General features: G+C 38.1%; 1 protein-coding gene and 1 non-coding gene across 2 annotated transcripts; one reads left to right on the forward strand and one right to left on the reverse strand.

Annotated features, from left to right (window-relative positions):
• The first annotated feature begins 1,975 nt into the window (after positions 1–1,975).
• On the forward strand, positions 1,976–17,436 carry LOC131328006 (magnesium transporter MRS2-4-like). The gene is made up of 4 exons (XM_058361130.1): positions 1,976–2,525; positions 4,646–5,094; positions 14,304–14,585; positions 16,861–17,436. Exons 1-4 carry the CDS (start codon positions 2,204–2,206, stop codon positions 17,137–17,139), a joined length of 1,332 nt encoding a protein of 443 aa, XP_058217113.1. The 5' UTR covers positions 1,976–2,203; the 3' UTR covers positions 17,140–17,436.
• On the reverse strand, positions 15,068–15,175 carry LOC131328130 (small nucleolar RNA snoR100). The gene has a single exon (XR_009200410.1). It is a non-coding gene; the product is annotated as a small nucleolar RNA snoR100 (small nucleolar RNA).
• Positions 17,437–17,923: the final 487 nt, after the last annotated feature.

Below are 17,923 nucleotides of genomic sequence, written 5' to 3' on the forward strand. Positions count from 1 at the left end.
TAAAATTTTCTGGACCGATCCCGACTGGAATTAAGATCGGTCCAATTCGATTCGGGATGGAATCGGTCCAGTGGAAATTCGGGAAATTCGAACTGACCGAATTGGGCCTAGCTGAGCCAAAAATAATAGTTTCTTACCAAACACCAGCCCGAGTTGGGCCTAAAATAAAAACTTGATAGTGGGCCAAATTAATCAATTTAAGAAGTTCCACCTGTTCAAACACCAATTTGAAAGTCATATGTTTTCATCAAATTAAAACAATTGGTTGAGAATAAAAACAAGCCAAGGATCAACAAGCCTTCATCTTAACATTCGGCCGTCCTGTATAGCTCAGATCCATTGAATTTGCACGAAGACATACCTCCAAACAATCGAGGAATGAAAAGGCAGACAAGGTTAGATGTGTCGTATGGGCCGGGCCGGCACGAACACGGCACATGCATGTCACATTTAGTGTCGGCACGTCACGTCACGAACCATCAGGTGGGCCGAGCACCAATAAGGGCACAATAAAAACATGATTTTTTTTTTTAATTCTTCATAAAGAATACTAGTAGGAAACATCAAAAAAATAATTTATGCCAATTGTGAATTGTATACCATATAAATATTAGTATATTACATGCTTCTCACTCACCTTATATGCCTCGTATCCCTAAAGGATTGGGTAGATGTACATCTTGGACTTCAAAACTCAAAAGTGGGTGATATTATGCGAGTCAAAATTCCCTACGATTAGTGAAAAAGTAATGTATTATATCTTTGTTATTTGACATTTCTTTTTTCAATTTACAAAAAGTGATGGCAATTTTGTAGAATAATTTTTTAGCTTCACAAAGCTCGAATGTCCACTGACACAGTATTTGATAGGGCACGGTACGGGCACGTTATGACACGGATTGTGGTGAGCCATGGGCCAGGCTGGGCCAAGGATATTTTAAAATAGTACTGCACGACACGGGCACAATTATAAAATAGATTTGCAAAGAAAAATGTTTTCAGTCGCAATCCGAGGTCAAAAGAATTAGTTAAGATTTTTGAAAGGAACTGCTCCAGTGCGCAGTTTTTAGACGGATTCTTTGCGTTGTGTGCAAATTGTAGGCAGATTATGGTAACCTAATTTGACTCTGTTTAACGTGAAAATTGGACTTCACATGAAACATGAAAGAGCAATGCTGGGGACACAGAAGATGTACACCAAAATTAACTCAAAAAGATTATTCAACGGTACAGATTCACTTTAGAAGATAAATCAACGGTACAGATTTTTTTTTTAGTAATTTCTGGGTACATGTGTGTTCAAAATTGTTGTTAACTTTAACAAAAGGGTACTGACCTCTTTTTAGCATTTTACTAGGTAATATAAGGCTCCGTTCAATTAAAGTTCTTATTTTTTAAGTGTTTATTTTTTTCTTTACAGAACATGTTATTCTCTCATAATATTTTAATTTTAATTTTTTTAAAATATTATTTATTTTAATTAGTGGAACACACCCTAAATTGAAGTCAGATCCAATTGAGTATATTTTGGTCCAGTTTTGCGCCATTTGTGGATCTTTGTCGGGTGGGCTCTTTTCGGGCCAACAACAATAATCGGAACCATTAACTTTTTAGAGCTCGCCAAAAATATTAAGCACGCCAAAAATTACATTGATCCAATACCATTTCATATGATTTCAAAATGCATGAAACTTCATGGAGTATAACTGCGTCACATGGATTATAATTCAGTGTTGCACACTTGTTTATTCTTTTTCAAACTTAATGCACTTCGAAATCATATCAAATGCTTTCGGATCACTTTAACTTTTGGTATAGTTAATGTTCTTGGAAAGCTCTAAAAAGTAAACAGTTCCGATTATTATTATAAACCCAAAAAGGGCTCACAAATGACCCAAAACTAAACCAGACTGGATCAAAATAAACTGGACTGGATCTTACTCCACCCTAAATCACTTTTTAGTTCAAATGGTAACTGGCCAGTATACTTCCGTTTGGAACTTGAAAAAGAAAAGGAAATAATTTCTCAAGAAACCACTCCTACTCACTCCCTCACCAGGTTACAACCAGAGAAGGCGTTAATGGCAGAAGTTGAAGACGACCACAAAATTCACAAATCCAACTGCTATCTTTTTGATCCTCCAATAGTTTCCTATGGCCTAGAGAGAGAGAGAGTCAACACCCCTAACGGAGTGGGAGAGACATGGGGAAAAAGGGATGTCGGATGGGAATCCTTCGCCGGATGAAGAAACTACCGTTGGCCGCGCAGGCGGAGGCGTCGTCGCCGAATAACGGTGGCGTGGCGGCGGCCGTGGAGAACAATTCGATCTCGGCAATGGTGGCGACGAGCAAGGCGGCGAAGAAGAAGGGCGGAGGAGGGGCGAGGCTGTGGATGAGGTTGGACAGGTTCGGGCAGTCGGAGCTGATCGAGTGTGAGAAGAGCGTCATCATCAAACGGGCTTCGATTCCGGCCAGGGATTTGAGGATCCTTGGTCCCGTCTTCTCTCACTCCTCCAATATCCTTGGTAATTCTTCAATCTTCTTTTTTCTTATAACTCAGCTGTCCGGATCAACTTAGGCGCACCTCGATTAATCCTGGGAGTTGGGACCCAATTCCGCCGCTCACTTGCTGGGAGACCAATTAAAGTCGGAGCAAAGTTCCCCATGAACCGGCCCTAAAGGAGTTGATAGCACCTGAGAAGTTTCGAACCTTATACATCAGGTGGGAGCAACCAGGCCAACCCTTTGGGGCTTCTTCGATCCTTCTTTTTCACACTCTAGTTTCTGAACAAAGACTTAAAAAGAAATTTCACTATACTCGACTAAATGGCAATGGGGTTTGGTTTTGAAGAAAATCGACAATGGTTAACCTTGAGGTTCAAAAATTGAAATAAAATACAGAAGAAGAATAGCTTTGGTGTGAGTCATGGTGGTGGATGGTGGTTTGCGGCCCGTAGGTTAATGTGAGACAAATATAGATTTATAATTTGTTGAAGATGAGCGTAATTGGGATTAAATTTAATTTTTTAAGTGGTTTAGAAATGCTGGGATTCAATTCTTAATCATAATTTTTCTAAATTACGATTTGATGTATTTTGAAATGTTGCATCATCTAGGTTTATCATAATTTTCCTTGTTTTTTACAATTAATTAATGGATTTTCATCATTAATTTAGTATCAAAATTATTTTTGGTGTGTTTTTTAATAGATTTAATTGTATTTGTTCTATAATGTAGTTCGAGATTTTAGGGGAGAGAAGAATAGGAGAAATAGATTGGTTTTGATTATGAGAGCGAAAGATTTGACAGATTAGGGGAGAGAACAAGTAGTCATATTTAAAAAAAAATAGGAGCAGAAGGTAATATCTTAAAACAACTAGGACTACTTCTAAAGATCTCAAGAGAATACGACTAAGGATTAAGACCGCCCCATTCCACCCCCCAAACAAAACAAAAAAAAAGAGGTTAATTTATAAAGTTAAGGCATGCAAGTTGCAACTATCAGAATAGTTCTGCTAAAGTGCTTAAACTACTTCGAGACCCAAGGATTGAATAGTACTCCATGCAAAAATTAAGCTCAATAGGATATTAGTAAGATCTCGATTGAAGAATCCAACTAGTTCAGGACCCAAAGAATTGAATTTTGATGATGTACTTACTAATAACCCATTGCGCTGAAGTTTTGCACAATCTCCTAACCAATTGATCCCGTAAAAAATGAGCGGTTTTGATCATTGAAGTGAGACTTAGAACGGGCATCCCTAGAGGCAGGTAAAATTACCCACTCAAAATGTTGGGTGAACCAATATACTCGCGTGCTTCCTGCCCTTATAAATTGACTGTTTAAACACACTAAGCACACTGTATAAATTAACTTTTTTTCTTTAAACGGAATGGAAAACTAGATAATCACAATAATAGAACCAGTAACTCAACATTTCTCATCCTTATACGGTTCTTCCTACGATAGAAATTCCAGGTTAGAGCCCAGGTAGCCCCCTCCCCAATTGCTAATATCAAAAATCTAAACAAAAAACCTAAGGTACTACTTATGGGCTAGTATGATGCCACAAGCTTCATCTTGCTGACTACCAGTGATTAGCACAAGGCAACATCAACGTTAATTAAATTGCTTTGGTTAGTGTTAGATTGCCGACCATTAAAGTACTTATAAAGTCATAACCCAAATATCATACTATCTGTTAGTTTCTTTGTTGGCCTTAACTTGTTTTAGCACCTTGATTTGCGGTGACATCTGCTCTATACATCAGAAATATGGTACATAAAGAAACCATTTGGGAATAGAAAATGTCCCTACTCATTGCTATTGTTATAAGATGACAAAGCAGATGAAGGGGTTTCTCTGAAAACAAGCCCAAAACATTTGTATATCTGCCTTTATGTTGTGAGACATATGGTTCTCACATTTGCTCAGCATTACAAGTAATTTATTCAAGACACAAAGATCAATACAAAAGATCATTCTCGTGAAACTGTAGTTTACAAAGCAGTAGGTTCCGCAGGTTCAAGGTCTAGTAACTATCGCTGATGCATGCATTTGTAATAAAAATACATGTCTCCTGATTTGCATATCTAATTTTTGGGGTGATGAGTGTGACTTTTGAGTTTTCCGCCCCTCTTGCAGCCAGGGAGAAAGCCATGGTTGTCAACTTAGAGTTCATAAAGGCTATAGTTACAGCTGAAGAAGTGTTGTTGCTTGATCCTCTTCGGCAGGAGGTTCTTCCATTTGTGGATCAGCTGCGGCAGCAGCTTCCTGACAAAAGCCGGGTCAAATGTCAAGGAGGGGCCCAAACGGCTTTACAAGATGATGAACCTCATTTGGCCACTGGGGGAAAATGGTTACCTGTTCCTGAAGCTGTTAAAGCTTTGCACACTGAATTACCCTTTGAGTTTCAAGTTCTCGAGATTGCATTGGAGGTTGTCTGTACGTACTTGGACTCCAATGTGGCAGACCTTGAGAGAGATGCTTATCCTGTGTTGGATGAACTAGCGAGGAATGTCAGCACGAAGAATCTTGAGCGTGTACGGAGTTTGAAAAGCAATCTGACCCATTTACTTGCACGGGTACAAAAGGTATCCTTTTACCTTTTGTATATTGCTTTTTCTACTAGATAATGCAGATCACTTCACAGTGTTGATGCAGTTCTTTTTGGGGGCACTACACCCCCTGTACCTTAAGTGATTTTAAATGACACCCCCTCAGCCACAAAAGTGGCCACCCATGCCCCCTAAACTATCCACTAAAGTGGGAACATGGATGCCGTTAACAGAAGCATCACAAAGACTAAAATCTCATCGTATTTTACCCATTCCTTCACATTTGCGAACTCACTCTCTCTACGAAGTCTCTGCTGTGGAAGCTAGTACTATCTTCATTCTTTAAATGAACATATTAATATTTTAAGTATGCTTACATTCACTATGGTGTCACTGTCAGGGAATCAAATGAAATCCAAACCAGTAACTTATCTAATTGGAAAACAGTGAAAAAATTCAAATTTTGAACAAATGAATAAAGTAATGTATACAACACACAATAAAATGGCGATCACAGCAATTGGAATTTATGTCCTTGGATAACTACTGTAGAAGACTAAAATCAGAAGAACAATATTCATGTCCGTGCATATAGTAAATTACAGAATATATGTCTATATCTCAACTATTCTCAAGTATAAACTGTACGAAATCGTCAAGGATAACAAATTGATTTTGCGCACGTACTCTTTCTCCGGAACTTTGATATCTTTTTGCTTCTCCAATGAAATAATATACTTAAACGGATATATCTTTCTCCTCCAAAATCTGTTCCTTTCTTTCTTCCTTTTTTCTGTTTTGTCTCGACTCTCAACTCATTTCTGTTCTTCATTTTTACTTTTCCGCCCTTCTCTTCCTTCACCGACACGGATATAGACATGGACATGGACACAAGACATGACAAAAATATAAATAACATTTATTTTATACCAGCGAAAATATAGTTATATATATATATATAGAGTCCCCTTCTCCTAAGGACCACCTTAACTTAATAAAATAAGGACCTTCCTTTCCCGATCGAATTTCGATGATCCGAGCCGCTCAATGTGTTCAGAGCGTGATTTTAAGGGTACACGCGAGAAATTAGCAAAAAAAAAGATCGGGAAGGGCTTCATCCGAGCAGTTTTTGTTTATTTTTTTTATCAAACGGTTCAAATTAAAACTGTTCGGATGAAGACCTTCCCGGTCTTTTTTTTTGCCGATTCCTCGCGGATACCCTTAAAATCACGTTCTGAACACATTGAGCGGCTTAGATCATCAAAATTCAAACGGAAAATGGGAGAAATAGAGAGGTCCTTATTTTAACTAAAATAAGGACCACCTTATTTGAAAATGACTGTATATATATATATATAAACAACGATCATATATACATCATAGTACACTTTTTTCCCAAAATATTTGAAGTAACACACATTTAACCCCAAAAAAATTTAAAAAATTGCATATTTAACCCATGCTGTGTCCCCATACTTGTCCCTCCCGTGTCCGCCAAAAAAAAAAATTCAATTCATTGGACATGCCATGTGGGGTGTCCCACGCGTATTTTGTTAGTGTCCCCGTGTCTAACATAAGGACACGTGCCTCTAAAAGTGTCGGTGCTTTATAGTTCACTATAATCGCGCATGTGGGAGGTGAAAATAATAACCAGTATCGAGTAACAATTAAATATGTGCAATTGAGATACAGACAAATTCATGAAGAAAAGTCAAAGTGCTCCATGAAAGTCAACATCCATCTTGGAATTGGTCAACGGCCGAGATCAGGTATTTATTAAGATCTATTCATTCCATGGTTTACAACTCTGACTTGATGGTCGGTCATAGACAACCTAGGACAAAGTTAAATATCCGAGGGGGGGTTAAGTTCTCGGAATATCAATAAAGCTAAAACAGAAGGTGCCTGTCACATAAATGTGTCCTACGTGTACAAGGGAGGCAGAGTTCTGGACGTACGTAGAATTCTGTTTAAGAGATCATGTTTTACAATGTTTTTAGGAGGCTCTTGATTACCATGATTGACAATTGCGAGCTGACGACACAAGAACCCTAAACTAGGAACAACCATGAGAAACTCAATGGGAGTAAGTGGGTGTTCCGGATTCTCAAAAAAGTGTTTTTGGAAAAAGAAGGTAATTTCTATCTCAAAAATCACGTGTTTACGCAAATAATTTGTCTACCAATATGGATCTTGTTTGATCGATCTCATTGAGATCTTTTATACGGTGCAAAAAAATCAAAAATTTCATTTTCATTTTCATTATATTGGAGTTTGAAAATTGAAAAAAAATAACTTTTAAAATAAGAAGGCTTCCTGGAACACCCCCTAATTGTCATATCAGGAAGTGAATATACCGACTTACAATATGCTGGTGGACGAGCACATTATCCTCAATTGCACGATTTTTTTGCTCCTGCACTATCTGAAGGTCGCGCTGAAGGTGGATACTAACTAGAAGAGGATCAGCAAGGGAAGCATAAGTAAGCACAGAATCACTCTCTCACACCGGTTTCCCCTTATGATTAAATTGCATAGACAGGCCAAGGGACTCCTGCACAAACATCACCTCTAGGGGGTGGGGTATCACTTCACGCTCCTCATGATTGGGAGGGTCAAGCTCAAGATATTCTACCTTGACGGTCCTCTCTTCAGATAGGCGGGCCCTTTTCCTAGGGTAGCTCCCCAAATCTACTCTAGAAGAGACGCTTTCCCCAAGGGAGGAAGAGCTGAAGGTAGAGTGCTCCTTGGATTAGGACTTGGGCAATCATGCCTCCCGGAATCAAGACCTGATCGGCAAAGCCCAAGCCCTCCATTTGTTCTGCAAATCCGTTACTAGACGCTCGCAGTAGGTCAATAGTCACCTTTTCCTTGGCGATGACAGGAGGCTCACCCATTTGCCTCTTGCAAGGCTTATTCTTAGGCTTATCTTTCTGGTCAGTCTGTCAGGAGAGGTTGAGGGGGATCTTATAGTATCCAATTTTGTCGTTCCCCTCAGTCTCGAGGCTGGTGGCGCATTAACCACAGCTTGAGATGTAGGAATAGTCGGCACCTCTGCCTCAGCAACGTCAGTAGGGCAGGGGATTGTTCTCTTCCATTGATCCCCAGAACCTTGTCAAATATCTGCACAAGCAACTGGTTTGGCCTAGTAGACGTAGTCATTGTCTCTTTTGTAGAGATGGTCGCTAAGAGTGAAGCAGCGCGTCGTCAGGTAATAGTCCATTAAAACATGAGCAGCTTGGCCGCACTCTTCTAACTTGGGAGCCTGAAATATGAGAAAACTCTATTTAGATCTTGAGATCTTTGATCAGAGTGGGATCCTCTGAGTCAATGGGTCTAGCATCGTGCTCTTATGCAAATAAGACGGCAATTGACCAATTATCAGTAGAAGGAGGGAGACACAGATTCATTGCAAAAGTGAAGAAGGGTGTCCGGCCTTCGATCTAGCACCTAGCGACTTTGAGAACACTGTTATCTTAAACATTGGCAATTAGGGGCATAACGATGTCATCGCCATCCTCAGTAGGGATCAAATGGTTCTTTCTTGCCCAGGAGTGTAACACTAACCGACTCTAGTATGCCCATAGTTGTCAAAGGTGCTCCTAGGTGCAACGATCATACAAAGTGACGCAACTTCAAAGAGGCGCGCCTTAGCAAGAAAAGGCAAGCTAGGTTGAAGTATAACCCAGTCGATTTCTTTCACTTCAGCGACTTAAAACTTCTCCAGCTCAGTCGAATTCTCTCACTTTTCTCTCTCGATCTTTCAATAGTCGACTCTCTCATATGATCAATCTTCAACAGTCGACTCCCTCATCTCTCTCATCTCCAATCAATTAATTCATGTAGAGAAAATGATCAATTAAAGCAACTGAAGAAAGAAATGGAGGAGTAAAACTTACTAAAGGTGATTGCTTTTATTCTTATTCTTTGGAGGGATGAATACAATATGAGGTAAATAGGAGAGAATTGAGAAAAGAGGAGAAATAAAGCAGGGAAATGTTATGTTGAAATCTACCTAAAAATTGGCAAGATACATCCACTATTTATAGGAAACCCTATGCTATTGATTCGGACTTCAAATTCTCTACTTCAAGTCTGGATGCCATGTGACCTTGATAGTATGGAGTTGTACAAGGCATCTTCCTTTTACTAAAGTATTGGCTTCAATAATAATTTTGTTGAAGCTTTATTCCTAACTTCAATAATACTGGTGTACATTTTTTCCAATTTTTGACATAAAGCGAAAATAAGGACCCCTGTAAGGATCCTTTACTTTAAGTCTCCTCCGGCATAATTGCAAAGATTCAATAATTCAGCCTCTCCTCCAGCATCAATGAAACTGTAGAAAAATATTTATTTGCCTACAAAAAGTATGTACAAAGTTCAAACACTAGTAATTCATCAAAAGCTCCAGTTAACTTCATACCAACAAATGAAGTTAATGGTCCAAAATCTTTATTTGAGTTTATCAAAAGTTGAGCAGGAAGCAAGTAGTTCTAAATTAGACGCTAGAGGTGATGTTTCTATGGCATCACAGTCCACCAGAAATGGAGCAAATATCCAGCCATACTCAGTTTGCTCGTCTAGCTGGAGAAGCTCAAAATCTGAAAGATGATGTCGCCAGTGACATTGAACCAGAAGATATTGATTTGTGGGATTCCAATATTGCAGTCAACATTGAAAAAGCAGCAAAGGCAAAAGCAAAGAAAACCTGAATTATTGGAGCCGTGCAATTATGCCAGAGAGGACTTAAAGTAAAGGATCTTTACAGGATTCCTTACTTTTGCTTTATGTCAAGAATTGGAATAAAGCTACACCACCATTATTGAAGCCATGAATAAAGCTTCAAAAATATTATTATTGTAGCCAAGACTTTAGTAGAAGAAAGATTCCTTGTACGATTGCACACAATCAAGGACACGTGGTATCCAGACTTGAAGCACAAAATTTGAAGTCCAAAACAGTACCATAGGGTTTTCCAATAAATGGTTGTATCCTGTCGATTGTTAGTCAGATTTTATCATAACTCTTTACTTTCTTTCCCTTCTCATTTCTTTGTTCTCTTCACTTTACCTCATACAATTCGTGTTTTATATATATATATATATATATATATATATATATATATATATATATATATATATATATATATATATATATATTAGGGCGGTTCCGCGAACAACTAATTAAACACCTAAAAAAACACCCAAATCTCAATCTCGTAGTTCCCAATCAAATTTTTATGATCCGAACCGCTTAATGTGTGCAAAATGTGATTTTAATGGTGCCCGCGAGAAATCAGCAAAAAATATGACCGGGAAGTGCTTGTTTTGAGTAGTTTTTAATTGAGCCGTTCATCAAATCTAAGCTAAAAACTGCTCAGATCAAGCCCTTCCAGATCTTTTTTTTTTTGCTGATTTCTCGCAGGTACCCTTAAAATCACGTTTTAATCACATTGAGCGGCTCAGGTCATTAAAATTTGATCTGGAACTATGAGGTGTTTTTTAGGTGTCTAATTAGTTGTCCCCGGAACCGCCCCGTATATATATACACAAAACTTCAAGTAAGGGCACCCTTACCGTATTAAGTTAAGGCCGTCCCTTTTCTCGACCAATTTGCGATGATCCGAGCCGCTCAATATGTTCAGGACGTGATTTTAAGGGTACCCGCGAGAAATCAGCAAAAAAAAAAAAGACCGGAAAGGGCTTGATTCGAGTCATTTTTGTTTGTATTTTATCGAACGTTTCAAATGAAAACTGCTCAAATCAAGGGTTTCCCGGTCATTTTTTTTTGCTGATTTCTCTCGAGTACCCTTAAAATCACGTTCTGAACATATTGAGCGGCTCAGATTATTGAAATTTGATCGGAAAAGATGAGAAAATGAGACGTTCGTATTTTATTTAAAATAAGGACGCCCTTACCTGAAGGGGACTATATATATATCCGGTTCAAGTCAAGGATCCCTGATTTTTCTTACGGTCCTGATCTCGTGCTGAAGTCCACTTTTCCGATCAAATTTCGATGATACGAACCGTTCAATGTGTTTAAAACATGTTTTTAAGGATACTTGCGGGAAATCAACAAAAAAATATAACCGAAAAGGGCTTTGATCTGAGCAGTTTTTCATAAAAATGCATTTTATGAAAAATTGCTCAGATTTATGAAGAACTACTCAGATCAAAGCCCTTTCCAGTTATATTTTTTGCTGATCTCTCTGCTGATCTCTCGCGAGTACCCTTAAAAACTTGTTTTAAACATATTGAACAGTTCGGATCATCGAAATTCGATTGGGAACAATGAGGTGCGGACCGTAACAAAATCAGAGATCCCTAACTTGAATACTGGTGTGTGTGTGTGTGTGTGTATAGATAGAGTAACTTTTCTCTTTCAGTGGAGATGTGACTAAGCAAGTGTTTGTAGTCTTTAAAATGTTGGCTTGTCTGACTGTCTTTACTTTCGGTGCTGATATGACCAAAAGTAGAAATGAGCTTTTGGTGCTAATACGACCAAAAGCAGAAATGAGCTTTTGGTGCTAATACGACCAAAAGCAGAAATGAGCTTTTGGTGATGCACTATCTTCAAAGTCTCTTTTCTTTATCAATAGGATACTCTACCTTTGACTATGATTATGCTTTTGACATTATGACTAGAAATCAATAACATGATGCTTCGGGCTATTGGGCAAATGGGTCCTGAGCATCTTGGAAAGGTGATCTATATGAGTTTCTGTGGGATGTTGTTGATTCTTCTAAGGACCTCTTCTTGACTGATCTATTAACTGCTGAGCTAGTTTTAATAATTCTGAACTCTTAGTTTTCAATCTAGGTGTTAGGCTTCCAAGCCTGATGGTGGAAAGAAAGATCTTTATCTCCATTGTCAGATACTATTGTCTGATTTATCTATATTATCTGAATATTATATTAACTGAATCAACCGAAAGTTTTTGAGTAAGTGCTCTTTGAGAAGTGCTTTAGTATTAGTGCTTTAATATCAAATTCTCTACTGTGTCTGTGCTTCCGCCCCTCATGCTTCTTCCACAGCCAGGCTCAGATACCATTGTCTGATTTATCTCCATTATCTGAATGTTATATTAGCTGAAATAGCTGAAAGTTTTTGAGCAAGTGCTCTTTGAGAAGTGCTTTAGTATGAGTGCTTTAATATCAAATCCTCTAACGTGTTTGTGCTTCTGCCCCTCATACTTCTTCCACGACCAGGCTCACCTACATTTCCACCATCAGGCTTGGAAGCCTAACACCTAGATTTTCTGAACCCTCAAAATCCAGATCGAAAACTAAGTGTTCAAAATTATTAAATTTACCTCAGAAGTTAATAGCTTAGGCCAATCAAGAAGAGGATGATGAGTCTTCAGAAGAATCAACCACAGCAACATCCTACAGAAACCCATATGGATCTCCTTTCCAAGATGCTCAGGACCCATTTGCCCACTAGCTCGAAGCATCATGATATTGATTTCTAGTCATAATGTCAAGCAAAATTATAGTCAAAGACATTATCCTATTGATTAAAAAGTAGACTTCGAAGATAATGCAACACCAAAAGCTCATTTCTGCTTTTGGTCATATCAGCTCCGAAAGCAAAGACAGTTAGACAAGCCAACATTTGAAAGACAGCAAGCACATGCTTTTATTCACGTCTCCACTGAAAGAGAAAAGTTACAAGCACTAGATTAACTTGCCTAGTCAAAGAAAAAAATGTCATTACAAAAATGAATGTAAGGTCAAACAAAAAATCAGCCAACTTAACATATCTGGATACTGGCAAACAATAGATCTTAGAAATTTTTAGGTTAGGAAACCTACGTAATTCAGATGATGATGAATAAATTATTAATCCTTCAGAATATCATTCTCTTAGCGATAGTTCAAGTGACAATCAAATTGAGATTGGATGGACTGATAACTGTTGTAAAAGAGTAAATGTACTTACCAAAAAATTACCGGAAGAAGAATTATTAATTGATTTAATTAGTAGAATAGATGATTCTAAGTTACAACAACAATATGTTAAAAAACTTAAACAGCTCTTAGTACAACAAAGTAAAAAACCCCAATATATTAAATCAATAGTAAGCCTTAACGCTACTATAGAACCCCAATATAGTTAGAAATCGCTCAAAGTACAAGGACGCAAATGATAAACTAGAAAAGAGGAAAAAATGTTACATCAAGAGTTTCTTTGAAATAGGTAGCATTGTTTGAAGGATAAAACCATGTTGGAATATAGATGTTTGTTAGCGTTTGTCCTTCATTGCTTAGTTATCACTTTTGAAACTAGTATATGAGCCTGAAGCGGCTCTACACTTATTGCCAATTGACTTTGAATTGGATGCCGTAACATGCTATTAGAGTTGGGCTTTGCGTGGTTTTAGGGCTTTTATGGGGCAATGTGACTGAACCCTAAGTAGTGTTTCTGTTCTTTTCGGGTTGCTTATATGCACAAGGTGAAAGGTCAACGACTAAAAAAGTCAAATGTTGGCTAAGGGGATAGGATGTAGGGCTACAATGAACTGAGCTCTTCGCGAACAACTCGGCTTGGTTATGGCTCATTTGAGCTTGTTTATTTACCTCAGAGAACAAGCTCAAGCCTGATATTCAATCCCGATTAGTAAAAAAGCCGAGCTCAAGTAGAAGAGGGCTTGGCTCAGCCAAGAGCTTGGTTGAATATACTTTATTATTTATATGTTGGATTATAGATGTGATAATTGTATTGTCTCTGCTCCAACTTGGTTCTGCCAAGCTTGGCTCGGTTAATTATACCGAGTATATTGGTTTATATGTTTACAGTAGTTTATGCCATTGCCGAGCACATATTAAGGAAGTAGCACCGTAAATCTTCAAAAAATTCTTATATAATCCTCAAATAATGATATATCTTTTTCCAGCTAGGATATGGGATTTTCCTTGTAGCTTTATACCTGTATGCAAGATTGAATGTACAGTTTCTTTTGCTCGTTAAGGCTCGTGAACCAGCTTTCAAGCTTGCAAACTTACGTGCAATCCCTACCTACAATAAGTTGGATTTTGAATTAGGAAATGAGAATTTTAACTTACGAACTCTTGTAAAACGTAATAAGTGACTTCATTCCTTCGAGCACTACTTAGACCCATACCACAACTTGGTCCTGATGGTGTTGCATATTAACTATATTATTGCTTCTGATTTATGTGTTGTATTATTATTATATTTTTTTTTTTCACATGGAGCAAAAAATGTTTGGATGCTAGGTGCGTGATGAAATTGAACATCTTTTAGATGACAATGAAGATATGGCACAGTTATACCTGACTAGGAAATGGATTCAAAGTCAGCATTCTGAGGTTTTGTTAGCAGCTACAACTTCAAGTAGCATCATGAGTGCTGGGCCTCAACCTCGCCATGTGGGTTCTAACAGGAGTGCAAGTTTAGTGTCAAGCAGCCATAGGAATGAACAGGACGTGGAAGATCTGGAGATGTTACTTGAGGCTTATTTCATGCAGCTGGATGGGACTCGTAACAAGATACTGTCTGTAAGTATTAATCTTCTTGACAATGGCAATAGCAAACGTCTAGAAAAACTAATTTCACTAAACCATCTCACTGAATTGTTGTTGAATCGAATCATCAGTGACATTTTCGGTTTCACTAAACCATCTCATAGACTTGTTCCTGAATCAAATCGTCAATGATGTTTTCGGTTGTACGAAGGATGACATGGTAATTTTGTAGACTTGTGCATTTTGACAAGTGACTTACATCAAGTCAAGACAGGGAACCTCTCTCAATTTTTCCATGCTCATGACTTCTTAGGTTCATGCACCATGACCTCGACAATACTTGCTAAATCTTAATTTTGTCCTGTAATCATACAACAACAACAACAACAGAACCCATGTAGTCCCCAATCATTGGAGGTATGGGCAGAGGAGGATTAGAGTCAGACCTAACCTTTGGCAATATGCCCAAAGTGTCTGCTCTTAGAATACCACTGAGACATTGGCCCCCCTATACCTGTTTTGCTACGGAACCATGCTCCCAAATCAAAGCCAAATGCCATAAGAGATGGCAGGTCTAGAGACCCAATTCAATTTATGTGCACATTACCATGCTTCCTTCATTGATAGTCCAAAGCATCAGTATGCACAATCATAATCTTCTGCAAATATAAATTATGGTAATATCGTGTGATGATGAAGAGATCATTGTTGATTTTGCCAAGGTGTTGCTGATACATCTAGTGGACTTAAAGCTGATGATTTTTGGTTTTAGCAAACATTGTCTTGTCCTCGTATTAGGGGTTTTGGAACGCAAATTTTATTTAAGTTTGAGGCACTTCTATTCCTATGCAGGTATGATCAATTTTTGGTTTGGTTTGAGGGTTTATGACATTGGTTCAATCTTATTGGACTTGTCAAAATACCTTAAACGTTTTATCGGAATCAAATAAATATTGCCAGAAACTTGAAAGAACATTTGGTCTCTCTCTCTCTCTCTCTCTCTCTCTCTCTCTCTCTCTCTCTCTCTCTCTCTCTCTCTCTCTCTCTCTCTCTCTCTCTCTCTCCTGTGAATGAGAGAACTATTTTCAGTTACGAGTTTGAATCAATGCTTGTTCGATTCAGGTACATCATGAAAGGTAATAGGGGGAATCATTAACTTCCATTACAAATGATCCACCTATTTATCCTTTCCGAATGGAAGCTTGCCTTTACTTTTGGTATCTGTTTACCTGTTGATGAGTAGAACTGAAACTCACCTCTTGACTACTACCTACGCCTTTATCCAGTCAGTCAGAGGTGAGGACCTTTAGGCAAATAAGCATCTTAGATGAGGAAATTATTGTAAGGAGACATCAGTTCTTGAAATTCTCAATGATGTTAGGTGACATTGTTTTCCGTCTTGATTTTGCTTCTTTCTTGTTCTCAAACCGCTGGGTTGTGGGAGTAGGAAATTCTACAGATACGAAAAACCATATATCAATTTTCCATATAACTCCAGGAATCACTACTCTCAGTTGATTGAAGACATTCATCTGCCTGCTCTAGGAGCATCAACCTAATTTTTTCCTTCCTATTCTTTGATATGTACAACCAATGGCCCTTTGATCTTTCACAAAGAAAATTGTCCAATAACCTGACATCGTATAGTATCTTTTTGGTTATTGTAAATAGTAGTGGAAACCTTCTCAAATTCACCAACATGATTTCCATTGACTGCATTCACCAATTTGGTTCGAGATTGGTCATAATTTGGAAGGAGGGTCAACCGTTATCCTCCTTCAAGAATCCTTTTTGGTCGTTTTCTTGAGCCAGGGGAAGGGTGAACTTGGCATTGACTCCTTTGTAGATTTTTCAGTGGCTTACACATGAAATTACTTACTGTTTGCTATTTTTCATCCTCAAAACCCTGCCAATTTTTACCACACAAACACCCTGCAAAAGCATCATGCTTAGACAAGCCACAAAACCAAAGAAATGAGCGACTTCAAAACTGCCAGACTTCCAAGTTGGCTCAGTACAAGTAGCAGAGTGTTCCCTGCTCTTGTCCCATATCGTTCACATACTGAGATGGAAGGATATCAGCTAAAATTGTTACAGGTTTGCTGTATTTATAGAATTCTGGTTAAAATAGGCAGGGGTCTCTAGATTGGGAGGCATCCTGAGTAGCTTGATTCGTTTGGCATCTTCTCTAGTTTTGATTCTTTTTTTATCTGAACTTGCAGATGGTATTTTGTACAGTACTATGTTGCCCATTCAAAGAACTTTTCTGAGATAACAATTCTGTGAACTCTCTCTGTGGAACTTGCAGGTTCGTGAGTATATTGATGACACGGAGGATTATGTGAACATCCAACTTGATAACCTGCGAAACGAACTTATTCAATTCCACTTGACATTGACCATCGCATCGTTTGCCATCAGTATTTGGACTCTGGCAGCTGCGGCGTTTGGTATGAACATAAGTTGTCCATTGTACAATATCAATGGCATATTCGGCCTCTTTTGTTGGGTTAATAGTGCCATCTGTATATCAGTCTTTCTGCTTGTTATGGGATATGCGAGGTGGAAGAAGCTTCTCGGATCATGAGAACTCTCATAACTGCTTTATGAATGAACTCTACATAAGAATTGAGAAGTTTCGGGGGATTAATTATGCCTTTCTTCCTTGGAAAGTTTGTAATTTACAAACTGCAGTTTCAGGCCAGCGTCAAAGTGCCTTTTGTCTTGTATAAGTAAATTAAAAATCATAACGCTACACGGGGATGTAGCAAAATCTGCTTGTATCATTTGTCCCGTCTTAATCTCTGCCATAGAGTTATAAATTTCATGTGCTTGTCATCGTTTCCGCCTTCATAAATCCATTTGATACTGTAGTTTCAAGTCACTGTCAATTCACTAAGGATGTTTTGGCACGAGATTATTTGTTGTTAGTTTGTTTATGCTTCGAAGATGGGTTTTCTCTGAGAGTTATCAGGGGCGATAAACTCAACATCTGAGAACATAATTGAATCATATTTCAAAACATACCTTCCAAAACGTAATTTCCTAAAATAAGATGGTCTTTGAATTTCAAAGGTTCCAGAATACAGTTTTTCTTGCACGAGATCCCTTGTCCTCTACTAATATTTTTCTTTTCTTTTACTTAACATACTCATTTTTGGAGATTCTTCATCCCGAAATTTTGAAGATATGGAATTCTTGGCCTGCAACATGAACAATATTAGCCTTCAACCAAAACCCATTCATGAAACAACTTCAAGCATTTATAAAAGAAAAAGCCCACGGGTTATCCAGGCGTAGGTAAAGCCATGCAAACACATTTATTCAATTCAAAAGCATTAGTTTCAATCCCGTCTTACCACTACTCGACT

This window comes from Rhododendron vialii, chromosome 5a (assembly GCF_030253575.1).
Source record: "Rhododendron vialii isolate Sample 1 chromosome 5a, ASM3025357v1".
In the NCBI taxonomy this organism is placed as follows: domain Eukaryota; kingdom Viridiplantae; phylum Streptophyta; class Magnoliopsida; order Ericales; family Ericaceae; genus Rhododendron; species Rhododendron vialii.

Coding starts and splice junctions, on each gene's coding strand:
- LOC131328006 (XM_058361130.1), top strand. CDS start 2,204: ATGGGGAAAAAGGGATGTCGGATGGGAATCCTTCGCCGGATGAAGAAA. Junction 2,526..4,645: donor TCACTCCTCCAATATCCTTG/GTAATTCTTCAA, acceptor CCCCTCTTGCAG/CCAGGGAGAAAGCCATGGTT. Junction 5,095..14,303: donor TACTTGCACGGGTACAAAAG/GTATCCTTTTAC, acceptor TTTGGATGCTAG/GTGCGTGATGAAATTGAACA.